The sequence below is a fragment of the Tasmannia lanceolata genome, unplaced genomic scaffold (genome assembly GCF_043159265.1).
Source record: "Tasmannia lanceolata isolate RefF3 unplaced genomic scaffold, GAP_Taslan_0.1 ptg000011l, whole genome shotgun sequence".
NCBI classification, from domain to species: Eukaryota; Viridiplantae; Streptophyta; class Magnoliopsida; order Canellales; family Winteraceae; genus Tasmannia; species Tasmannia lanceolata.
In genome coordinates, this window is record NW_027518688.1 from 27,745,675 (window position 1) to 27,771,272 (window position 25,598).

Below are 25,598 nucleotides of genomic sequence, written 5' to 3' on the forward strand. Positions count from 1 at the left end.
GTTGCAAATGGGTGAATACGTCTCTTTTTATAAAGCACTTGGTGGCTTTTTTGGTTGAATTACCCCCCTACATGGCACATTTCCATAGAGGGATTAAATTTGGCTGTTATATCGCGCCCATCCACGATTCTACAGTCCAAATTAATTCTGGAGTGACTGTCGGCTTGTGTAAAACCACCGTCCTTAACCACTAGATCATCGATCCACGGTGTAGATTTCACCCGATCATCTTCTGATCGTTGGGACGCGACGGGATGCAATCCGACGATCCACATCACACTCGATCATCCACTAGCCGTTACCTGCTATCTGACGAACCAGATCACACCCATTCCCACACTAGCCGTCGGTGGATCACACATTCACACCAATTCCCACACTAGCCATCGGAGCACATCTCACCGACCAATCGATCACATACTTGACCGATCTACGACCCGACCGACTAATTTAGCTGATCAAGATGCGTCGTGCGAAGTGCAACGTGAGCCACTAGCTCCCTACAGCCGAATGCCCATGGTGCGCGTGGGCAGACTGTGCAACAAAGCAAAGAGAGAAGTTGGTAGAGCTTTATATACCCTCTCCAACTTCTCGAGTTTCCAATGTGGGACTATTCTCACAAAGCACTTTTCACCCTCTTTTCAAAAACAGCCATCTTTACAAATAAAGTACACTTTTCTTTTCAAAACCTTTTCAAAAGGCATTTTATTTTGAAAATACTCCAATAGCAAGTTATTTTAACGAAAAGGGAAGCTAAAGGGGTTAGCACTGTTGGGAAAAGGCTGAAGGAAGTAACTAAAATATATAAGGCTACAACATAACTTAAAGCAAAAAGGACCTACAGTTTAGGGAAATGATATATTGCTACAATTTGAGTGGGGGCCTTCCTAGGTACGGGACTAGGTGCTCCAGAGCTGATGGAATATGGTTAGGCTAATCCCTTTAAACATGTCCCATACAGGATCATGGAATGCGGTTAGGCTGATCCCTTTAAACATGTCCCATACAGGATCCCACCTAGTCCCATACCTAGGCAAGCCCCCACTCATGACCGCAACATTAAATGTTAGGTAAATACGCTTATGGAGATGATGGAACGCTGTAGCCCAGGCCCTTTAAACCTGTCCCATACCAAGCTGGGTCCCACCTAGTCCTATACTTAGGCAAGCCCCGCTTAGGACCGTAACATTCCACCACGCTTCTGCATCCGCTGTCCTCGGCAGCCGACATTCTGACTGCTTCACTCTAGCTTTGTTTTACCAGGTAGCCATTTCCACAGGTTGCCCTTTCTGTGACTTGAACATGAGACGTGGTAGTTCCTCTTATACCGAATGTTAGGTACCTAACCAATACGCCAAAAGTAATAGAGCTGATGGAACATGTTAGGCTAGGCCCTTAAACCTGTCCTATATCAGGCTAGGTCCCACATAGTCTCATACCTAGGTAGGCCTCTACTCAGGACCGTAACATTTATCCACACCTCTTTTTGTCCTCCCAAAAAATCTCGCATTTCCACAGTCTTTTATTTGTCTTTGCCTGTAAATAAAGGAAAGAAATGCTGGGACAGGGAGTGGAATTTTCATTTCCCTACGATATAATTTCAGGATAGATGAAAAAGGAGATGGAAAGGAATGGCCTGCCTTCTAAGGATCCCTGTGGCTGCCTTGAGACGGCAACAAGGAATCATTTGGGAAGGCAATTAGCATAAGTTAATCGAAATCCAGCCGGCAATTCAAAAGGGGGACGGTGGCCATGTCATCTAACCGTTGGTGCAACTGGCCCATCTATCTCGAAACCCCCTTTGGCTATGTATAAAAATAATAAAATGGTTAAACAAGAAAGGGATTCAATATTCACGCCCTCTCAACCTACGTTGACAGATATTAAACAAATGAAAGCTGTCAAACTAGTCTCTTTTCTTTCTAACTATTCCTTGATCTTTCCGCTTTTATGTCTTACATTCCCGAATGTTAGCTAACTTGCCTTGTCCCTCTCCTCCAAGCATTTGAGAAGAAGGCTTAGACCAATTATGAAGAAATAATCAAACTTCCATGCAACCAGAAGAAACCCATTTATTCAAGAAACCATGCGCCATGAATCTTGCTCTGCACATCTCCATCTGTCTCTTGGTATTCGCAATTCGATCCTCAAAGATAGTTTCGATTGCCAACGTGTTCTACCCTGATGAAAGAGAAGCTCTGATTCAATTGAGGGAGACTGTTAATTCTACTTTGCATTTGCATTCTATTTGGACAGGTCCACCTTGTCATGACAATAACAGCAACTGGGTTGGAATCGAATGTTGGAATTCACATGTCATTCACATAGTTCTTGAAGGGATTCACATGACAGGCTCACTTCCACCCTCGTTTCTGCAAAACATATCATTTTTAAGTAAAATTAGTTTTAGAAACAACTCCCTCTTTGGTCCTATTCCTCATCTCGCAAACCTCGTTCATTTGGAATATGTGTTCTTATCACACAATAGTTTCTCAGCTTCGATTCCGTTGGAATTAATCCAATTACCAAATCTAGCAGAGTTAGAGCTCCAAGAAAATCACCTCACCGGGACGATTCCTCCTTTTGATCAGCAGTCACTGACAGTTTTCAATGTGTCAGATAATCTTCTTGAGGGTCAGATTCCTGAAACAGTAGTCCTACTAAGGTTCTCCAAGAGCTCTTATGATAATAACTTGGGATTATGTGGGAGACCTTTGAGGAAGCCATGTCCTGGTAGCCCTTCCCCTCCTCCTCTTCCTCCTGTTGCACCAAATTCGCCTTCGCCAACTTCGTTGAAGAACAACACGTTCAAAGCATTAACTGTTGCTTTAATTGCAGTGGCCGCAGTGCTGGTCCCTTTCAAAGTGATGTTGGTATTCTTGTGCTATTATAAGAGGAAACACGGAAAGGGAAAAAGAGGAGAGGACTCAGGTATGCAACTTCTTGTTGAAGTATAAACGATTATATAACACCAACTCTTAACAGCTTTAGTTTTTGGAGTAATTGGTTATTTCACATGGTATCAGAGCTATTACTTCACAGTTTTAGTTTTTGGAGTAATTGGTTATTTCACATGGTATCAGATCTATTACTTCACGGCAGGTCCTGCGTTCCTGCGTTCAAAACCCAACAACGCTTCGATATTAAAATAGAAAAACCCATAAATAAAACCATTCAAAAAAAAAAAAAAGAGCCATAAATAAAAAGCCACACTTAAAATGAATAATACATCTAAAGCGAATTCTCGAGCAAATCGAGTTAAGAATGACCTTTGGTTCGCAACGGGTATACCATATTCTTTCCCAGAGTTCAAATTTGTACATAGACCAGAATCTAGAAGGAATTCATGTTCTCCGAAAATGAATTTTAAAATTGAGATTAACAAATGCATTTTAAATGGTTTTTAATAAATGTCAGTTTAACCAAACTTAATTCTTCTGAAAGAATTAGCTCCCAGGCCCTGTTCTTTTTGGATTTTGTGAATTGATTTCGAGTCCACTAATCAGTCAATTCTCAAAATCCAAAATGAACAGGACTTGAGAGTGAGTTTTCAAGAATCTCAACCAAATCCAAAATCAAGTTCTGTTCAAAAATCCAAAATGAACAGACGCTTAGGAATAGGACTTGAGAGTGAGTTTTCTTTTCTGTTCTTTTTTGCTCTTGAGAGTGAGTTTTCAAGAATCTCAACCAAATACAACCTAAAAAGAAATGGGACTTTACGCTCTTCCCTAAAAGACGCTTATTGAGCTTTACTTTTGCGTTGCGGACATGATCAGATCTTTTGATCCAAATGGCAACCATAAGTTGGGCCAAATGCCTTTAAACATACTGGTTGAATTATTTTATATTGTCGTTAATAGGAGAAGCATCGGCGGAGTGGGTTGATAAGAAAATGCGTACTTCAGAGAGCACGGGGGACCCAGAGAGGACGGTAGAGTTGGAATTCTTTGACAAAGATAGGCCGGTTTTCGATCTGGATGATCTGTTAAGGGCTTCTGCTGAAATGATGGGGAAGGGGAGCCTAGGAAGTACATACAAAGCAATGTTGGAGTCTAGTTTTGTCATCACAGTGAAGAGGCTTAAGGAGATGAATTGGTTGACAAAGAAGGAGTTCGTTCAACAGATGCAATTGCTTGGGAAGATGAAGCATCAAAACCTTGTGGAAATTATTTCTTTCTACTATTCAAAAGAGGAGAAGCTGGTTATCTCTGAGTATGTCCCTGGTGGGAGCTTATTTGAATTTCTACATGGTGATAATCTCTCCACTCTCCAACAAAACTCTATGGTGTGTCATCTCATTTCCATATGAACTTATATGTATGTTGTAATTTTAATGTTTGATTTACTTGTTGGGTGTTTTAGAGAATAGAGGAGCTGGAAGAGTACCCTTGAACTGGTCCAAACGCCTATCAATAATCAAAGGCATAGCAAACGGTCTGGCCTACCTTCACCAATCCTTACCTTCTCACAAGGTCCCACATGCCAACCTAAAATCCTCCAATGTCATTATCCAACAGAGAAGTAGAAACTACCACCCAAAACTCACAGACTTCGGCTTTCTACCCCTCCTACCATCTGGAAAAACCATCCTTAAGCTCGCTGCCGGAAAGTCGCCTGAAGCCTCGCAAGGAAAGAAACTGACCCACAAGGCTGATGTTTACTGCTTTGGTATATTGCTACTGGAGATCATCACAGGACGGATACCAGGTGAATTCTCGCCGGCAACTGAAGACCGGACCAATGATTTATCCCAATGGGTGAGATCAGCCATTAACCAAGACTGGTCGACCGACATATTGGATCTGGAGATAGTAGCTGCAAAAGATGGACATGAAGAGATGTTGAAGCTCACAGAGATTGCTCTGGAGTGTACTGCTTTGGAGCCAGAGAAGCGTCCAAAGATGACTGAGGTGCTGAAGAAGATTGAAGAGATTAAGGGGGAGAAAGACACCAAAGTAGAAATGAAAGGAGAAGACTCCAAAAGCACATAGGCTATGCCAGGTTCATTTCGTGTAATTGCAAAACAAAACACATGTTGATCGACAGGAATCTGAGTCTAAAGTCACTAAACTAAGCAATCCCTGAGTCGATTTGGAGTTTTTGAAAACTTGGGAACAAAGCAACAAAAATGAGGACTTGAAAGTTTTTTGCAGCAAGTTAGTGTTGTGGCAGAGCTCAATCAATGCGTATCTTTCCACCCTACACGAGCTAAACTGTCTCTTAATCTGTACATGTGAGGCCGAGTGTATGGCAATTTTTTTTCTATTCTATTCTTTTCACATTGTTTCGATGTTGAACGATCATTTTATCACTGTATGTAGCTTATGGGGTTGTCTTTCTTAAATTATTCTTTCAAAGCAAGACATCTTTGATACGGTGAATGGTGAATGCTTCGGTTTGGCCTGAACTCGTTGTAATACATTGAAACTAGATCCCAACTTTCACCCATAAATCATCAGTCCTTACTCTAGATCTGCTATGGCCCAAAAATTATGCACCGCATAATCCAATAAATCCCATTAAAACACCGAGTAGATATCACATTTTGCAAGGTTTACTACTGTATATGGAGATTCTTATTTAACAAAATCAAATCCATGCAGAATAAAGAAATTCCCGAAGAGACGAAGCTCTCTGTACTGGTCCAGGCCATTTACATATACTATAAATAGTACAAACCATCTCCCACGAAGTTCCCTATAGAGTAGTAGCATGCTAAGTCGAGTCTGATAAATAAAATAGATGAGCTTCCAGCAAAGCTAAGAAAAACTCATGTTAGGGGAAAAAAGAGGGGGTAGAACTTAGCTGCGTGAAGCGCACCATCTATCATTCATTCATTCATTTCACCAGGCAGATCTTAATGACGGAAGCTGCACCAATGCGGTGCAATGCCACGATCGCATCCCCCAGCTTGCACAACCCCCTTTCTGTCGCAGACTTGAGGGCAGCATCCAGGATCACCTCTGTTGACTCGGCATCCGTGGCCTTGGCAGATCCTTCGGCCAGCAGTGGGATCAAGCCCCTGTAGATGAGGCTGTGCCTTGCTGGTGTCTCATCACTGCACATCCAGTCGAACGAGTCTGTTGTCAGGACGGGAACCACCACTGACAGGATCGGCACTGCAGGACGGTACTTGGCCACCAGCTTGGCCGTGGTTCCACCTCGGGTCAATACAACAATGAGAGTAGCCCTGGCCTTGTTGGCCGTCCTAACAGCAGAGGAAGCGAGGCTTTCCAACGGGCTCATAGGCAGAGGTGTCGATCGGATCATCTCCTTGAAAATGGCTCCATAGTCAAGAGAGGATTCTGCCTCAATGCAGATCCGGGCCATGATCTTGACAGCAATCTCAGGGTAGGCCCCTGCAGCACTCTCACCACTGAGCATGACACAGTCAGTGCCATCAAGAACAGCATTGGCAACATCAGTGGCCTCAGCACGCGTTGGACGGGGGGACTTGATCATGGACTCCAGCATCTGGGTGGCAGTGACTACGGGCTTGCCCACAAGATTGCATTTGTAGATCATCATCTTCTGGGCCAAGAAAATCTTCTCAACAGGGATCTCCATCCCGAGATCACCCCGGGCAACCATGAAAGAATCTGTCTCCTTCAGGATTTCATCAAAGTTGACCACACCCTCCTGGTTCTCAACCTTGAAATTCAAACATAAACAAGAAGAGAAATAATTACATGTTTAAAGATTATTTTTTTAAACGGTATCTGTTAAAAAGAACTTTGCTAAAAGAAACTACAGCCAAATAAAGCAGACATGGGAAACCTCAGCTTGATGACATTTAAGACAGGAGCAAATCTATCTTAAAGATTACAACCAACAAAATCAGTGGATGCATAATGTGAATGAGAAAGAAGAATGTACATGATACCGTGATTATACCAGTACTTGAGACTTGAGTGGATGAAACCATGTATTTTTTGCAGGAAGGGGGGGGGGGGGGGGGGGGGGGGGGGGGGGGGCAACTATGCAAGCAACATGTTAACAGGCATGCATGCTATCTATGCGGATTCATGAATGAAGCATCTTTCATTACAAGAATAACAGAACAAACCTTTGACATCAACTGTATGTGCTTTGCATGAGGTCCAAGAACCTGTCGGACATTAACAAGATCTGAGCCCTTGCGCACGAACGAAAGAGCAATCATATCAATATTGTTGGGCACACCCCATCCTAGGATGTCCTCCTTGTCCTTCTCTGTAAGTGTGGGAAGATCCACTACAACACCTGGAAGATTGACGTTCTTTCTCTCGCCCAGGACAGCTGTGTTCTCACAACAGCATCTCACAGTTCCAGCAGCAGGGTCACAAGATAAAACAGTGAGGGTGATGGTACCATCTGCACACAAAATGGTATTTCCAGGTTTCACGTCTGAAGGAAGTTTCTTGTAACTCATGGAAATCATTTCTGGGTCGCCTTTGATGCTGTAATCAGTAGTTATTGTAATTTCCTGTCCCTCCTTTAGTTGGACTGGTTTTGCATCTTTTAGGAAGCCAGTACGAATCTCAGGTCCCTGAGAAAATAAGAAACGGGAAGAATACCATAAGGTGGAAACTGCGAAGAGATTTACCATTGAAACTTACGTAGCTTTCATCTAGCTAGCAAAACACAAATTTCAAATGAAAGGAGTCGCATGTTTGGTTCCAAAACTGATAAGAATAAAAAAAAATCTCATGAAGTAGATTCTTGAGACACAGCCATTCACGGTCCACAAGGGCGCATACGTCAAAATATCAATCAATATCATATGTACTGGTCAATTCGGGTCTGAGAGGATTCAGATGCTCCTACAGTCCTACCTGTATCTACCAAAAATAACCACCCATATTAGGTGTGTATCTGTCTGTATTGGCCTATAAAGATCCAATACAGCACCATACTGATGTTGAAAGTGGACAAAACATGAACTAATAATGCATTTTATTTCCCAATATCTGTCTATATTGGGATAAACTTTTTATGCAACTGAAGTCATTTTTCACTTTCTACACCATTCTTTTGGGATTAGCCTAAAACATGAACTAAACCAAAAATCAATGAATAGAAAGTGGACTACCTAAAACACAGCCATTCACGGTCCAAAAGGGAGCATGCGTCAAAATATCAATAAAAAACATATGTACTGGTCAATTCGGGTCTGAGAGGATTCAGATGCTCCTACAGTCCTACCTGTATCTACCAAAAATAACCACCCATATATCAGGCGTGTATCTGACTGTATTGGCCTATAAAGATCCAATACAGCACCATACTGATGTTGAAAGTGGACTAAACATGAACTAATAATGGATTTTATTTCCCAATATCTGTCGATATTGGGATAAACCTTTTATGCAAATGAAGTCATTTTTCACTTTCTACACCATTCTTTTGGGATTAGCATAAAGCATGAACTAAAGCAAAAATCAATGAATAGAAAGTGGACTGCCTGATTTAGAAATTTTCTGTGTGAGGTAAAACACACTATATTTTCCTCTTTTTGTTAGGCATTAGTTGTACAAAAACATACATGCATTGAGTTGGTGACATTTTATGAGATTTGGTAGTTAATAAAGGATTTTATTCCTTTCTTATTTATAAAATTATGGGAATAATTACATTTACACCCCCTCTAGTTTCTGACACATCCACTTTCACCCCTATAGTTTAAAACGTGACAAATACACCCCTGTAGTTTCAATTTGTTTAAGGTAGGCCCCCTCAGCTGAAGGTTCGTCCATAGATTGAAGGGTTAGGATGATCCGATGGAGCTGATTTTTTGGGCACACCCTATCTATGTCAGGACCCATCAAATGAACGCTTTGGATCATCCAAACAATGTGGGCCCACATTATTTGGATGATTTTTTGGTAGTGTTTGGATTCGGGTATGGGCCCACATTATTTGGATGATCCAAAGCGTTCATTTGATGGATTCTGACATAGATAGGGTGTGCCCAAAAAATCAGCTCCATCGGATCATCCTAACCCTTCAATCTATGGACAAACCTTCAGCTGAGGGGGCAAACCTTAAACAAATTGAAACTACAGGGGTGTATTTGTCACGTTTTAAACTATAAGGGTGGAAGTGGATGTGTCGAAAACTAGAGGGGGTGTAAATGTAATTATCGGGCGATGATATTTTCAAACCCCCCACCCCCCCCCCCGGCAGTACGCATTCGCCCCCCTTTTAATAATGGATTTTATTTCTTTCTTATTTATATAATTCCCGCTTTCTTTTGCTTAGATTAAACACTTTTAATGCACTATTTTTTTTACTATGATACTTCAACATGTCATTGATGCTACCAATGTATTTATACATCTATCTGGTTACCTTTCTCCTTTTATTTAGTTTAATTATTTATTTTAATTTTCATGTTTATTTTAATGTTCTCGTTTAATTTAAGTTGATGTTTAACTTTTTCATTGAGCCAGATCTGCTCATCTTTGAGCCTGATCCACATATCCGAGGGTCTATGTGCAAATTTCTTGTTACTTTTTTGTACTTTTTAAATATTTGTTCAGGTTTCTTTTCATCTTTTTGTATGAATATCATTATACTACCATTTATTTTTTATTTATGATATAACTTGTGCTGTGTAACTTTTATAGAACTGCAATTATTCTTTTTTCAATGAAAGTAACAAAATGATTAAAGAAAAAGAAAAATATTAAATCAATATCAGGGCGTAGAGATTATCCTGATACAGATAATCCTACACAGCCCACTTTCTCTACTTATCGGCTAAATGATTTTAACTTCCAAGGATATGAATAAAAGAGAAATCATTTCCTCCAAATTCTTTCCATGATCTCATCAATAAAGGATGCTAATCTCAAGGGTCAATATTCTCCATATTTTCCCAAGCAACCTTTATTTGGTGGCACCTTCTTTAGCATCTTTTACACCAAAATGATTTGTTGGGTGCTTATATAAAGTGTTAACTAAAGCCTTGAGGTAACGGCTAAAGAAGGTGCTACCAAAACTCATCTAGAGCCATCAATCAACTTTTGTGATGGAAAGGCAAATTCTTGATGGTGCTTTGATTCCTAACGAGGCAGTAGACTATTATTTCAAACATGGCAAGAAGGGTATCTTATGTAAAGCTGGATATGGAGAAACCTTATGATCGTCAAATAGGAATTTAGGACTGCCTGGAGTACCTCTTAAAGAGGATGCGATTTGGAAACAGGTGGTGTGCATGGATTAGGAGATGTGTCTCCCCGGCTTGGTGCCCAATCTTGATAAATGGATCACCAAAAGGCTTCTTTGAGTTATAAAAAGGCCTAAGGCAGAGACCCCCCCCCCCCCCCCCCCCCCCCCGGCTTTCTTACATTCTCTTCACAATTGTAGCGGAAACCCTAAGTAGATTAATGGTAAAGGGGAAAACAAAGGGACTAATCGAAGGCTTCAAAATAGAAAACAGCAGCTGTAAGTCTCCCATCTCCACTTTGCAGATTGCAGATGATAATTTGGTTTTCACTGTCAGGTGGACAAAGTTTTAAACCTAAAGGCAATTCTCAAATGCTAAGAGATGGTTACTAGGTAGAGATAAAATTCTCTAAAATATAGAATTCTCGGAATCCACATATCCGAGAAGATAATAGAGGGATTGGCAAGTCTTCTTGGTTGCAAGGTGGACAGATTCTTGTCAATTTATTTATCGCTCCCGCTACATGTAGGGAGATCACATAAGAGAGTGGGATTCGATAGTGGAAAGGATGAAAAAGAGACTAGATAATGGAAGCAGAACCTGATCTCTCTAGAGGGGAGAATCACACTCATAAAGGCAGCATTAGCAAACATCCCAATTTATCAATTGTCAATGTTCAAATGTCCTATGACTGTTAACAAAATAATAGACTAAATTTAGGGAATATTCCTATGGGGCAGATCAGGTGAGAAGCGGAAATAGTATTTGGTTAGCTGGGAGGAGATTTGCAAGCCCGTAAGGGCTGGTGGTCTGGGAATTAGAAGGTTAAAATGTGTTAATCAGGCACTGCTCAGGAAGTGACTATGGAGATATGGGGTGGACATATGGACAAGGGTTATAGAGAGTATGGGAGTGCGCCGGGTAACCTGATATCTGAGGATAACTTTAGATTCAGTGGTGTGACAGATTGGAGAGACATGCAAAAGTACAGATTTAATGAGGGAACTAGATATGGAGTTTATTCAGGTGACATGATTAGATTTTGACATGACAGGTGGTGTTAAGACACTCCGTTAAAGGATATGTTTCCAGAATTGTTCTCTACTGTTGTGAATAAGGAGGTTCTTGTTCATGAATGGTTTGAGTGGATGTAGGCTAGATTTCGTGGAAGATAAATTTCCAAAGAAACTTTTTTGACAGGGAACTAGATTGGATAAGATGTTTATTGGAGATATTAGAGGCATGTTACATCAAAAGGATAATGCATTCCTCTGGGATATTCAATGTCAAGTCATTCTACCAACAGTTGGTCCCCTAGTTGGTTCCCTACCCTGGACCTTTGTTCTTGCCAGGGTATGGATCATACCAGCGCCACCCCTAGGGTCTGCACGCTTGGATGGACAACCTTTGTTGACAGGATCTTAATAGTGGATCACCTATGCAATCGCCACATAGTAACAGTAGATCACATATGCAATCGCCACATACTAACAGTGGATCTTAACAGTGCAACACCTATGCAATTGCCAAATACTAATAGTGGATATTGCGCCTTCTGTGTGGAGTCAGGTGAGTTAGTGGACCACATGTTTCTGCACTATAGGCTAGCAAGAGACATATGAAGCAGGTTTTTGTACAGATACAATCTCACGGGACGTGGGTCTTCCCGTCAAGGTTGATTGACCTACTTGAGAGCTTGTTTTATGTTTTATGACAGTGAACGGGAAAACCTTTGGAATGTGGTCCTCTTGACCACATGCATTATGGGTCCTCTCAAAGGAAAGGAATGCTGGGGTATTTGAGGGTCTGGTAAAGTCTTCACAATTATCCTATGATTTGTGGACACGGACACGAGTGTCGACATTGACACGGAGTGTCGAACACGGCAAAATTCCAAAATTTAGAAAAGGGGAAAAGGCTACAACAGAAAGTATATATAATCATGATTTGTGGAAACGGATTCGTGTGTCGAGTTTCGATACGGATACGAGGTGTCTAACATGGCAACTCCTAAAAACCTAGAAATGGTGACACACCTATACACGCACATACATATAAAATTACATATTACTATCATAATTTGCAAAAATATAAATGCGGTATTCATTTAACAAACTAATAAATCTTAGAATTAATCAACTATAATCTAAAAAACATGGGATAATCAAATAAAAACACATTCATCAATTTAATGTATTCTCTTTAGTCTCCTATATGTGCAGCGAGAAAGGGAGACCAATAGGATACAATGAACATAATATTGGAATAAGAGTTTGTTTAGGATTTTAGGTTTATGAGATGAGATATAACAACACATATTAGTTAAAGAAGAGCTATTAATAAAACAAGAGTAAACAATAAAAAGGTAAAAACAATATTCACTAGTAGAACAGAATGTCACACTTGACACAATACAAAAACCTGTTGGCATGCCCACATTAAGTTTGACACTTCTAGCAGTATATTTAGAAGTGCTCAAAGGATCAACACACTTGTCCGCAATAAATTCATAGTGCCGGCCAAATCATAGCAATTATCTATACTAAGGTGATCATGTTAACCATAACCAGGTAAAGATCCCTCCGAGCAAGGTTGCCAGGGCGGGAATCGAAAGCGGGAATCGAAGGCTCCGGGGATGGTTGGAAGCGGGAATCGTGGGTTTGCCAGAGATTCGCCGGGAGTCGCTGGAGAGTTGGGATTTGCTGGGGATTCGCATGGAATCGCCTGGGAATCGGGGTTCCTATAAAGTGGGAATCGGAGTTCCCAAAATTGGGAATTAGGGTTCCGACGATTCCCAATTTTCGGGGATTCAAATTGAATCCCGAATCGGATTCGCGTTCCGGGGAATCGCGAATCCCCACCTCCACGAACGAATCCTGCTTCCTTGCCTCCGAGCTTCAGGTTTGTGCCAGCCTATGACCTTTGGAAGGGATGGAGAGAGGTATGCTATACTAGTGAGCCGGTGAGGACTCCCATCCCCGGATGGGATCTGCCAGTCCCTAGGATGTTGAACTTTGATGGATCCAGCATAGGAAACCCAAGGGCCAGCAGGAGCAGGAGCAGGAGCAGGAGCAGGAGGGGTATTGAGAGATGAGGAGGGAGTGACGAGGTGGGCCTGTTGGAATTGCATAATCCAACGAGGCAAAGGTGAGTGGTTCTCAAGGGCATGAGGATTATAGAGAGTAGCATCCTAGACAAGCTGATTGTGTAATGAGATTCCCTCAATGTTATTACATTGTTCAAGGGGAGTCACCCCATCCTTAGAGATTTGTGCACTAGTTTGATGAAATCCACGACCGGGTGGCATGTAAATCCATTTCTCACAGGCATGTCTGATGATCGGCTAATAGAGATGCGGATAGGATAGGCAGGGGAGTTGTTGCTAGGGAAGGTTTAAAGATTTTCTATTTCCTTCCCGAATGAGTGTTCACGATTTTATACATATTCTTGTCTTCTCTTCTCATCTATATAGAGAGCATCTCGGTCACCAAGGTCCTTTCCCTATTTGATTTTAATAATATTTTTTACCATTAAAAAAAAGACAGGACAGGCATGACAAGTGTACCAGCACACACCATTAAAAAAAGTGTAAGCACTCTATAAACATTATAATAAAACGCAATTTATCAAATAACATTATATATATGAGGAAAGTGTTCCTAAGCTATAGCTTAGAAGCTCAAAAACACATGTGGCCCCACATTTTTTGGGGATCCTAAGCATTCATTTGGAAGGCCCTTCCATAGATAGGGTGTGTACCAAAAATCAGCCCTATAGGATCATCCTAACCCTGCCATCTGTTGAGGGAAAAAATGGGCAGAAAGATGGCACACAGTGTCTGTCCATTCTCCACTCCACCTTTGATTGGGTTAGGATGATCCTATAGGGCTGATTTTTGGTACACACCCTATCCATGGAAGGCCTTCCAAATGAATGCTTTGGATCCCTAAAAAATATGTGGGGCCACATGTGTTTTTGAGCTCTAGCCATGGTTTTAAATTTTGGCCGAAATATTTCGGTTTCGGTAGAAAACGAAATGAAATGTACATCGTTTTGGAAAAGTACAAAATTTCGGCCGAAACGTTTCGGAAATTTAGGTGAAATTTCGGTCGAAAATTTTGGTGAAACGTTTCGGTGAAGTAAAAAATTTCACCCGAAATTTCGGTGAAACGTTTCGGAAATTTCAGTGAAATTTTTACAAGATTTCGTCCGAAATTTCGTACTGAAACCGAAACGTTTCGGTTTCGCTGACCGATGACCGAAACCGAGATTTAAAACCTTGGCTATAGCTTAGGAACACTCTCCTCTCAGAGCCTAGAAAGAAATCTAGAGAGGGAGCGACAGACCTTAGTATCAAGCATGACGGCGCACAGAGTCTGCGTGTTGTGCATGGCAATCTTAAGATTGTTCAAGGTCTCTTGATGATACTCATGTGTTCCATGAGAGAAGTTGAATCGGGCGACGTTCATCCCAGCTTTGAGGAGCTTCTCCAGCATAGGCACGGATCGAGAAGCAGGACCGAGAGTGCACACGATCTTCGTCTTGGGAATGCGCCCATCATTCGGAATTTCCTTCAGAATCCCCTCAATGTCAATGTTCGCCATTCTTCACCCAAACCCTATATAAATGACGGATCGAATCGGAAATGGAAAGGTCTCTATGTAAAGGTGAAAGAGAAAGGTATTTCAGTTTCAAAACCCTAATCTAAATTCACAGAAAATAACAACTTAAATGAGCAGGAGATCAAAAGCTCCGAAATATATTACAACAAAAAAACAAATGAGAGACCTTTATTCTTCTTAGATTAGATTTAGAACCAGCAACCAACCCGTCTTTACCTTTCCTTCTCCCGCACCTCCTTCTTTCCTGTCCGTCATGTATTAAGGAATGTTCGGGTTAAAAGGGTCCTATATCGTGACACGTGGACGGATGATATTTGATATGCTTGTGATGAGTTGCAAGGTCTTTAAGCTGAAGGACTCGCAATTCCACCTAACGATGCGAATATCCTTTTAACTCTTTCCGTGGTATATAATAAACCATGTGACTCTGCCGCCGGTTTCGACTCTTTGAAACAAGAAGCAGACGTGAGTGGTTTCAATCGGGCCTTGTTTGTCAAATGCTTTTATGTTTTTCTATGACAAACGAGTGAAACACGCTCCAAAGTGAATCCGAAATCAAATATGTTGGTATTTTAATACAAAAATAGCTCTGGCTGATATTTTACAAAGTTCTTTTGTTTAAAAAAGAAACTACTTTGCTCTTTAAAATGAGTTTGCTCACTTCCTTCACAAAAGCGAATAGTCCCGTATTGAAAAGTGAAAAACAGCTTCATGTGTTTATATAGCTTTTCACTTCTTTAATTTTGTAAATGAGAAGAGGAGAAAGGTGGGCTACGCGCATGAGCCACCAAGTGAAACCGGTGGGCTTTTGGCTACACCACACACGTGATACGAGACATCTTAGAGTCCAAAGTGTTGGAATTACAGAAAGTACATACCGGCCAATGGTTCAGATATGATGACAAAGGCACTTCCGAGAGAGAAGTTTGATTTTTGCTTGCCAGATGGAGTCAGTGTTGGAATCTCCTTTTTTGGGCTAGAGGGTGAGATTTGTTGGGTTTAAGTCCAACCCAATAAGGGCTTATTTGGAATTTGTTTTTAACTAGAGGGACAATATGGTCTTTCTGTATCTAAAGCATATCTCTAAGTGTAGCCATAACATTTGGCAATGAAAAAACGACGCAAAAATATAAGAGAAATTCGCAGGAAATAGGGTTTCTGCGCAGCGGTGATCAAACCAACGATTGGAGGTCGATTCGTGGTCCGATTGAGCTGCTTTTTGGACAGCAGGTTTGTGACATCTTGATCTACATTCTGAACGGTTGGATTGTGATTTGGAGTTCTCTAAATCAGATTTCTGGGTCGTTTACGGACATCAGATTTTGGGTGAGAATTTCACCATTTTCTTCACCTTTTTTCTTCTTGTTTGGAGTTGATATTGTTGCTCTATCTTCACTCATATTTGTGGATTCTATTGTTGTTGGAATGGGAGATGTTTATCCCATATGATGATGTTGAGAATTAGGTTTTGTGCCTAAAGTATTATAGTGGAGATTTGGGTGGACTCCGAGAAAGGTCCCGTGGTTTTTATCCTTCACGTTGAATGAGTTTTCTACATAAAAATTCTCTTGTGTTGATTGTGGTTGTTTGTTGATATTTTTTGTGGTTAGTTGTTTGTGTTCAATTGTCTCTTCAGAGGTTCGATCAAAGTGGGAAAGGGTTTTTTCCCAACATATTGTCACGAACGTGCTAACTTTTAGCCTCATATCGGTGCAAAGCCTCAACATCAGCCCCGGATCAGCCTAACGATATAGAAAGAAAATACTAAAAGCGTGACTGCTAGAACCACTTTGCGTGAAAAATTGAAGAGAGTAAATTTACATACCCAAGAATACAAATTTTAGAGGAATGCTAGATTCATAGGCGTCGTTGCAGAAAAAGGAGCAAAGGGCACCCCTATTGGTCAAATATATCATTTAAGATGGCACAGAAAATTACGTTAATAACTGTCTTTAATGGTACTTGACCAATAGGGGCGCGCTTTGCTCATTTTTCTGCAAGGTGCCAGTGAATCTAGCATTCCTAAAAAAATTATGTATTTAGAGGGGAATGCAAGGAGCCCTTGCAAAAATGAGATGAAAATGAGATGAAAGTGCTCTCCCATTGGCTGAACAGCACCAAAGTGCATTTAACACTAGCTGACTTTTATATTTTCGATTGAGGTGAGGTGGAGCCAATGGAGGAGCCTCTCATCTAGGGGTGGACATGGTTCGGTTCGGTTCGGTTTTGGGGTATACCCAGAACCGAACCATATATAATCGGTTCCCTGAAATTGGAACCGAACCAGAACCATATATGTTTGGAACCGAACCGAACCAGAACCATATATAATCGGTTCGGTTCGGTTCGGTTCTGGGTTTACCCGACCTTCACCAAATCAACGGAATTTATTCACAACAGTTTCCTCCTTTGTTTGAATGTTTGGTTATTTTTTTCTTGAGATAGAATAACTTTATGTTTCCAGCCTATCATTGTTGGGAAAAGCAGAGCACAAAAGTCTCTAATGAGATGATGAATATGACTTTGTGGGGGCGTTATACAAAGTTAATATTAAAAAGAAAAGCATGCAGTCACTTTCCCTTCCCACATCTTCTTTCCTGCCATTAAAATATTATGGCTTGTTTGCCAAACATTTTATAAAATCGAGTGAGTGGAATCAGTCCATTCACTTTATTTTTTGGGAAGTGCTGATTAATCTAAGGGTTTTAAGGTGGGTCGGTTCTCGGTTCGGTTCTCGGTTCCGGGATCCCAAACCCAGAACCGAACCGAATTTCCATCGGTTCCAGGTTTTTAGAACCGGAACCGAACCATATAACTATGGAACCGAACCGAACCGAACCATATGTGCCGGTTCGGTTCGGTTCCTCGGTTCGAACCGGAACCATGTCCACCCCTACTCTCATCTCATCTTTACAAGGGCTGCCTTGAGTCTAGCATTCCTCTTTATGGGGACTCTCTCATGTGCAATATTTACAAAAAAAAAAAAAAAAAATTATGGAAAAATGGCAGGGGAATTTAGGTCTATGTGTTGTTAATCTGACGGAGAAGAGTTTGGAAGAAGAAAGTGAATCTTCCGATATAGAGAGACAGTGGGAGAGCTTAGTAATTCTGATAGGTACAGGCAAGGGGTAGATGAAGAGAAAACACCTATATTTTAGTGCAATTTTACGTTGGGAATGGGAGAGTGGATTATAAGAGAAAGAGAAAAGGACACACTGACCGACATTAGAAAGTGGGAAACATCCAGAGTGATGAGGGGAAGGTCTCGGCCATATCCATGTGGATTATTTGTGTCACATGCCAAGCTTTTTCTGCGTCCTTCCAACCGCTCACCATTATTGGTAAAGCAACGCCCTTGCCCATATATATGAGTATCGACTCGTAGTCTAGTCAGATGCCATTGGGCTCGTCGTTATCCCAGATAGTAACAGCTAGCTAGCGCCCTCCACCAACTCCCCTTTTTCCTTATTATTATAAAAATAATGGCTCTCCTCTTCTCTCCATCTCTCTCCTACCTACGTACTACATCTTCTGGCATGGCAGTGTCACCCCGAGTGGGCTGCTGCAGCCTGTTGCTCTCTTTGCTCTTACTCATCTCCTCTGCCGCATATCAGGTCTACGCTGCTCGGCTCTCACCAACAACAACAAGAAGCAACGAGGAGGAGAAGATTAGCATGGAGAGGAGGCGGAGGAGGAGGAGGAATCTGTTGAATAATGGCGTTGGTCACTCTCCCCAGATGGGGTAACTCACTTTCCCTCTTTCTTTCATCACTTACATACCCAAAGAAAAATAATAATATCGGAAATTTCGAGCCCCCATATATATTTTTCGTCTCACCTCTCAATTTCTGGTTTAATGAATCTAGCTTCACTTTTTATCTTTGTAAGCAAATTAGTAGTACTAGTAGGGATCTCAATATTGGGTCCATCTTGACGGTTCATCTCGTGGGGCCCACTGTAAATATTGAATGGGCAACAAAGCTATCTAATTGTTTTTTGTTTTTTTTAAAAAAAATTAAAAACTACATGTATGCAGGGTCAACACCTAAATATTTACATTTTAGGGATTTCCAGCGTCCATCGCAAATGCCAATTTGCAGATGGAATGTTACATGTGAGAGCAGCCACCTCGTGAATGAAGACAAAATCTGGTGAATAGTGAGCTGCTCTCACATGCAACAGGCCATCTGCGAAATTTAAAGGGGGTTTTATATGATGCTCCTCCTAAAGTTAAGGATTTAAGGTTTTAGACATGGAGGCGAGTGCCCTGAAATTTATGCCCAAGTATATGTAAATCTATTAGGAGATTAAGCAAGGATTGCCGCTTAGCTTAATGGTTTAAAAACTGTAATCACGTCAAGACCCATAATTTAAAATCCTTTAATTAAATTATGAATGCCTAACAACTGCTTCTTCCTCCGTTTCTGAATAGCTAAAGATAGAAAGGCAAGTAGCAAATTACCTACCTCAGTACTTTGAAAGGACCACAGAGCAAGGAAAGTAATGAAAAATGTGACCTTCTTCTCTTGTTTCCATTTCCATTTCTTCTTTCTAATGTACCATGTTTTAATGGTTATATATTATAGTTTCAGCCGTCTCATTTGTCTTTTCATGAAAATTACTTTATGTTTAGGAAAGAGTCAAACAAACGGAAATGGAAATGCAGAAAAGACAAATAAAAGGGCCAAAGATGATGGCATCATCAAATAAGAATAGCTTATCTTTTATTCTACTTTTCGAGTACAGTATCACTGTGAAATAACCCAAATTGTCTCGCTCTGTACATAATTAGGCATGTTAACACTCTAAAAATCCCAATACGCTCTCATCAAGGTAGCCGATTATGTAACTAAGAGTATTGAGCAGTTTTTTTTTTAATTTTTAACCCGAAATTTATCTAGGAACCAGGAGCGGCACCTGAAATTTTATTGATTGAAATAAAGAGGCATGCAGAAGACTACGGAGTCGGAGATCAGAAGACTCCAATGCTTTTCTTGGACAGTCCTATAGCCCCTTCGGACGGAGGCATGAACCATACATAGAATTTCATACAAGCGGGTTCAGTGAGCCCCAAGAAGGCAACAAGAGGACATGTCACTTTTCCTCTAAGACCCATACAAAATACTAAAAAACTACACCATAAGATTATAAGTAAATTTGTGAATGATCAGATTATAAGGGATGGGACATCTTGTTTGTGAGGTGGTGTAGGGCTGTTCTGTTTTTTTCACCACTGCATACTCAGGGCCTTCTTTGTATTAGGACATCTTGTCCCCCTCTTGTAATCTCGTTTTGGCTGGAATAAAATTGTTACCCTTTTAAAAAAAAGAAAGATTATAAGTGATGGAGTCTGCCATTCTTCCCTGAATGATCTGCAGAATTTTATTCAAAGAAAATTAGAACATATGATTAGTTCTAAAAATAATTTTCATTAATGTGATAATCAGATGGAACAGCTGGAACCACTTCTATTGCGACATTGATGAGAAACTTATTAGGCAAACTGGAAAGTATTGTTTCTATTACCATCAGAATTATGCCGACACTTTCATTTTTTTGTATTACTTGTTTTTAACAGACTTATGTACAATTATCATAATAATAAAAAATATTGGAACTTTTTTCAACAGCTGATGCGATGGTGTCAACTGGGCTTTCAAAATTGGGATACAGATACATAAATTTAGGTTTGATGGTTCTTTTCATTATTTACCTTTTCAATTATTACTTCTTGCATTTATGATTAACAAGATCATGCAAGCTGGTTATTTTCTTTTATTTATAATAGATGATTGTTGGGCGGAGCTTAATAGGGACTCTCAGGTACAATGTTTCTTTTTTTTTTTTATAAAGATACCATTTTTATTAATTATAATCAGATTATAAGTACCTTTCATAGTGTAAGGTACAATTTATAATCTTTCACAAGTGAGTGTGCGTGTGTGCACGTGTGTGTGTGTGTGTGCGGGTGTGTGTGTGTGTGTGTGTGTGTGTGTGTGTGTGTGTGTGTGTGTGTGTGTGTGTGCGAGCGAGCACAATGCAACACTCACATGCACATGTCTATGTTTATGTGATAGTGGATTCATTCATACATTTAATTATATGGATGAGTCATGGTGATTAATAGAACATCTAAAGTTCCATTTTGAAATTTTTGTTTTGGAATTGGGGCATTGGCAGGGGAATTTGGTACCTAAATCATCATCATTCCCCTCTGGCATAAAGGCTTTAGCAGATTATGTCCATAGCAAGGGGCTTATGCTCGGAATCTACGGGGATGCAGGGTACGTCGATCGATTCTCTGATAAGAAGTTGTAGTTTTCATTTATGAGACTGTCTGCCTTCTATATAGTTTTTAAGCTGCACTTGGGCCTGCTGAATAACTAAAAATGACTCGAGACCATAATTATATATTTTCATGAGTATTTGGGTCATTTGTCAAGTAGAGTAGATTCTCTGTCGAGTCAGGTCTACTCAACTAAGTTTGAAGTTGAGTCATTGAGTTTTTTCAAGTGATTGTTGTCATCACCATACTATTATCCATTATATGCTGCTTTACCTTCTTAATTTTCTTATCTACGGTGTCTAATCATTTTTGCTTTGGTATCGAAACTGTGCTCTACAATTCCAGGACCCAAACTTGCAGCATGAGAATGCCAGGATCACTTGGGTATGAGGAACAGGATGCGAAAACCTTTGCCTCATGGGTAGGGTTGATTTCTTTAAGGATTAGTTTGAACATGACTGTAACTTAGTCCTGCTATTGAAACTATGAACGGTTTAGTTTCTGCTGATAGTTTTATAAATCTTTTTTTTGTTCTAGTAGCTTTATAAATCTACCTATTGAAATATTTCAAAATAATCAGCTTTACTTTATATACATATATATATTCTCTAGCTAATTATATTTGATTTTCTCTTTAGGGAGTCGACTACTTGAAATACGACAACTGTAATAATGGTGGAAGGAGTCCAAAGGAGAGGTAATTATCCTATTAGTATGTGTACAAGTTTTTTGCTAAACGTATCATTGGAGATTGGTGAATAAAGGAGTGTTAGTTCAATGGCCGACTCCATATGATCATTTTACAGGCCTAATGGGTAATTAATCATAGTTCTGAAATACTATGTTCTACTTGATAGCAATGAGGACTGTTTTGGAACTAAGATTTCAATCTCAAAACTCAGCTAATACTAGAGGGCCTGAATTTGAGTCGACTTGTAACTCAGTAATGTACTAGATCAAACTGAATTTTCCCACATTTTGAACAATTTGTTATCGTGGTAGTCAATTGAATTTCCAAACCTTGTTAAAAGCCCATCACTTTGTTTTTTAGATGGCCTCCATTTCTCAGGTTAAAATTTCACCTCCTTGTATCATATAATGTTATCAACCACGACTACTAAGAAGAAATACTGTGTGAATTTGTTTTGGATTTGTCCTGATTACAGTATTGAATAGGTATGCTACGATGAGCAAAGCTCTGCTTAACGCAGGAAGGACTATCTTTTTCTCCATGTGCGAATGGTATGTTTTCTGTTCTTCTCTTCGTGGGGCCTATTTGGCGGTGCATTTGACAATTAGTTACTGATCAAGTCTAAGTGATGCCAAGGCTCTGTTTACGATTGCAGGAAAAACATTTCTGGAAGAATTTTTTTTTCCTTTGAAATTTTTTCCTTTCCACTATTTAGAGAGAAATGATATGGTTACGACTTATTCAAGGGATATCATCATAAATTGAAACTTCCTCAAAGTAAAAATTCGACAGTTCTGGTTCAATGTTTTCTGCAATCCAATCAAGGCATATGGATCTACTTAGGTGATCAATCAACCCAATTGCATTTTGGGTGCATTTTGCTAGCAAACTTGCAATCATCTTTTTTTGTTTTCTCACTTTCCATATCTACACAACTTGCACCCCACATGCCATTGCATTGAACTCAAACGGACCCTAGCTAATATTATCCTTACCTCAAAAAAACGTAACGAATTTATTTTTAGCATTTTTAATATATATATATATATATATATATATATATAATGAGAAAAGTTATCTACTCTCGGGAGTAGGAACTCTTTTCTCATATATAATATTACTTTATATAATTTCCATTTATATAGCTATTCCAAGGTCTCAATTTTGCTATTTTAAATGGCAAACCCATAAAAACATGCCAATAGCATTTTGTTTTCTGTACCACTTTGTTAATTTTGAGAGTAGCCTAATTATGTTGCATAAACTCATGGAGTTGGACAAGACAAAGATCTGTACTAATCAGTTTTGTTATTAATTAATGGAAAATGGAATCAACACTCTCTAGTTTTCTTGATGGCAATCCTCATTTTATCAAATATCCCTTGGATTGGTTATTGATAGCTTTCTGGGAATTGTCAACAGCGTTTAACATCTAATTAAAAATGGTAAGATGATGACAGGAGTGACATTGTTAAAACAAGGCAGTGCAGATATCATTTCCCTGTTATTAAGAATCAATCTTGTTTAATTTTCTTCTCTTGTATTTCCTAGATATCACTAAAATCTACATGTTCTGCACATATAGGGGACAGGAAGACCCAGCAACATGGGCACAGGGGATAGGAAATAGTTGGAGAACAACAGGAGACATCAAGGATAATTGGGAGAGGTAAATATTGTACTGTATTTACATATACATACAAAAATGAGTGTGTACATAAATTCACACACATATAATGCTTGGAGGACACATTTTCACTTTTTTGCTTTGGCGACAAAACTGATTTAGCCTTGTTAATTTGTTGTTAGTATGATATCTCTAGCGGATCAGAATGACCGATGGGCATCCTATGCTGGACCTGGTGCTTGGAATGGTAACGTTTTTTTATCATTTGTTGTATTATTATTTTGTCTAAGAACTTTGTTTGGTGGTTTGGTCAACTTCAATTAAAAAATCCAAACTACCAAGCTGTAGTACAAAAATGATTAAAGCCATGATGAACTTATACAAATTGGAAAATTATACATTGATTTTAGCCAAACTCAGAAACTGAGAGGCAAATTTTTAAGACAATTCAGAGCAGTGTAAGAATTCATTTCTAGCTTTTCAACTTGTGGGTCAGATCCCGACATGCTTGAAGTAGGAAATGGCGGCATGTCCACTGAGGAGTATCGCTCTCATTTCAGCATTTGGGCATTGGTTAAGGTACCAGAGAAATATTTTAATAAGTACATGGACATGCTTTAGAATGTCCTTGAGTTCAATTGCGTAGTGATTGACTACGTAGTTTTATGATGTATGTGCGCAGGCTCCATTGTTGATTGGGTGTGATATTCGATCAATGAACAGCGTGACATTAGGATTGCTTAACAATGAGGAGGTTATTGCAGTAAATCAAGGTAAGAAATCATATTGACATTTCTATACCTTTTTATGTTTTTTTTTATATTGGCATTTGAAGGGACCCAGGTAGAACTCACCCTTAAAAGCTAGCCCTTAGGGGAGGGTGCCCAAGTCCTTATAAGCCCATCCACATCCACTACATCCACATCCACTCACTTTTTCAATGTGGGATCTTTGCTTTTGCATGGAACCAGTATTAGCATTGTATGCATTGAGAAAGAGAACGTGGATGAGGAAACTAGTTTTAAGTTGGAAGAATGGTTAACGGTAGGAGAATTTTGTTGATGTGGTGTAACTTACTGAGGTGGGACTGTCTTATGATAAGTGGGTTTTAACAGATAAACTGGGAGTTCAAGGGAAGAAGGTTAAAAAGGATGGTGATTTGGAGGTATATATCTTCTCTTGGTCTTCCGGATATTTGAACAGGGCACCTATTAATAATCATTCATGGATGATCCCCACTTATCCTTAGTCAATGTGCAGGTCTGGGCAGGTCCTCTTAGCAATGGCAGGGTAGCCATAGTCCTATTGAATAGAGGATCGTCGCAGGCATCTATTATGGCAAACTGGTCAGAAGTTGGCCTTCAATCATCCACAGCTGTTGATGTTCGAGATGTATGGCAGGTATGATTCCAAACCAGGCTCTTTGTTTATGATAATGTAATCATATAAATATTTAAAAACTGGTACTCTGCCGAGAACTTGGCCAATGTAAAAGGGGAGTCAGCTCAGGGGAGTAAATAATTTACACAGTCATTCTTTCATCGACTGGGCTTAGTCAGAGGAATTTATTGACTTGGTAGGGCAGAACTCGGACAAGGTAAAATGAAGTTGATTTGGGCGAGTCGATGATTGACTCGGAGAATTTTAATCAACTAATTATATAGCCATGTCTTGACATGATTTGTCTCATACTCTCATAAGTTGGAATTTTGCAGCATTCTACGTCTTCTTCTGTTCGTGGGCAAGTAACAGCTACTGTGGATTCTCATGCTTGCAAGATGTATGTCCTTACACCACATTAGGAGCTGATAGATTACAGACAAGTAGAGATCATGGAATAATGATATGACATAAATGAGAATGAAGCAATTGGCAACACTGGTGTGATAGGTTACAAGGACGCGGGTTCATACTTGTTCCTTGCAAGAAAGCAAAGCAAAATAAAAAGCAATATTGTGGTAGTTGCAGACACATGAGTCTTTCAACACTTTCTTTGCTTTTCCGGCTTCCATGGAAGTAATCGTAATGTATGTGTTTCTAATTTGCAATCTTATCGGTGTGGACATTCAGTGTATAAACTAGACACGATCTCGAATCCCCAATGGTCCAAAAAGCACTGATTAAGATGGATTAACCGAAAAGCACAAACTTTAACCCTTTCCCTAGTCCTCTCAATTAACATCGTACACTTCTCCTCACAAGACAATCTATCTAGACACGAT

At 39.9% G+C, this 25,598-nt stretch overlaps 3 protein-coding genes across 8 annotated transcripts; 2 read left to right on the plus strand and 1 right to left on the minus strand.

The window, feature by feature from the left end:
* Positions 1 to 1,729: 1,729 nt before the first annotated feature.
* Positions 1,730 to 15,126, minus strand: LOC143886906 (pyruvate kinase, cytosolic isozyme). Of its 6 annotated transcripts, none has more exons than XR_013253946.1 (6): positions 14,939 to 15,094; positions 14,497 to 14,805; positions 7,067 to 7,528; positions 5,807 to 6,651; positions 3,086 to 3,113; positions 1,730 to 3,028 (listed from the first exon to the last, which is right to left on the minus strand). XR_013253946.1 is itself a non-coding variant. In XM_077391079.1 (5 exons), the coding sequence occupies exons 2-4, from the start codon at positions 14,752 to 14,754 to the stop codon at positions 5,839 to 5,841; spliced, it is 1,533 nt and encodes a 510-aa protein (XP_077247194.1). In that variant the 5' UTR covers positions 14,755 to 14,805; positions 14,939 to 15,094; the 3' UTR covers positions 1,730 to 3,113; positions 5,807 to 5,838. The 6 variants fall into 6 exon arrangements, 4 of the variants coding, with proteins under 4 accessions (XP_077247194.1, XP_077247195.1, XP_077247193.1 ...); XR_013253947.1 differs by having other exon boundaries at positions 1,730 to 2,372; positions 2,562 to 3,113; XM_077391079.1 differs by having other exon boundaries at positions 1,730 to 3,113.
* Positions 1,877 to 5,471, plus strand: LOC143886905 (putative leucine-rich repeat receptor-like protein kinase At1g68400). The gene is made up of 3 exons (XM_077391077.1): positions 1,877 to 2,931; positions 3,861 to 4,250; positions 4,363 to 5,471. Exons 1-3 carry the CDS (start codon positions 2,052 to 2,054, stop codon positions 4,989 to 4,991), a joined length of 1,899 nt encoding a protein of 632 aa, XP_077247192.1. The 5' UTR covers positions 1,877 to 2,051; the 3' UTR covers positions 4,992 to 5,471.
* A 3,084-nt stretch (positions 15,127 to 18,210) lies between the features above and the next one.
* LOC143886908 (alpha-galactosidase-like) lies at positions 18,211 to 25,473 on the plus strand. Its single transcript, XM_077391082.1, has 15 exons — positions 18,211 to 18,514; positions 20,220 to 20,277; positions 20,402 to 20,459; positions 20,561 to 20,595; positions 20,953 to 21,056; positions 21,404 to 21,479; positions 21,697 to 21,755; positions 22,235 to 22,300; positions 23,335 to 23,418; positions 23,559 to 23,623; positions 23,873 to 23,955; positions 24,059 to 24,149; positions 24,492 to 24,541; positions 24,637 to 24,777; positions 25,092 to 25,473. The coding sequence occupies exons 1-15, from the start codon at positions 18,255 to 18,257 to the stop codon at positions 25,176 to 25,178; spliced, it is 1,317 nt and encodes a 438-aa protein (XP_077247197.1). The 5' UTR covers positions 18,211 to 18,254; the 3' UTR covers positions 25,179 to 25,473.
* Positions 25,474 to 25,598: the final 125 nt, after the last annotated feature.

Bases quoted from the DNA above. Each gene is read 5' to 3' on its own strand.
- LOC143886905 (XM_077391077.1), top strand. From the start codon at position 2,052: ATGCAACCAGAAGAAACCCATTTATTCAAGAAACCATGCGCCATGAAT. The intron at 2,932-3,860 runs GTATGCAACTTC...TGTCGTTAATAG, and splicing joins AAAAAGAGGAGAGGACTCAG to GAGAAGCATCGGCGGAGTGG. The intron at 4,251-4,362 runs GTGATAATCTCT...TGGGTGTTTTAG, and splicing joins CTTATTTGAATTTCTACATG to AGAATAGAGGAGCTGGAAGA.
- LOC143886906 (XM_077391079.1), bottom strand. From the start codon at position 14,754: ATGGCGAACATTGACATTGAGGGGATTCTGAAGGAAATTCCGAATGAT. The intron at 7,529-14,496 runs GTCTGTCGCTCC...TTATTTTCTCAG, and splicing joins CCGTCATGCTTGATACTAAG to GGACCTGAGATTCGTACTGG. The intron at 6,652-7,066 runs GTTTGTTCTGTT...TTGAATTTCAAG, and splicing joins ACATACAGTTGATGTCAAAG to GTTGAGAACCAGGAGGGTGT.
- LOC143886908 (XM_077391082.1), top strand. From the start codon at position 18,255: ATGGCTCTCCTCTTCTCTCCATCTCTCTCCTACCTACGTACTACATCT. The intron at 21,057-21,403 runs GTACGTCGATCG...CTACAATTCCAG, and splicing joins GGAATCTACGGGGATGCAGG to GACCCAAACTTGCAGCATGA. The intron at 24,778-25,091 runs GTATGATTCCAA...GGAATTTTGCAG, and splicing joins ATGTTCGAGATGTATGGCAG to CATTCTACGTCTTCTTCTGT.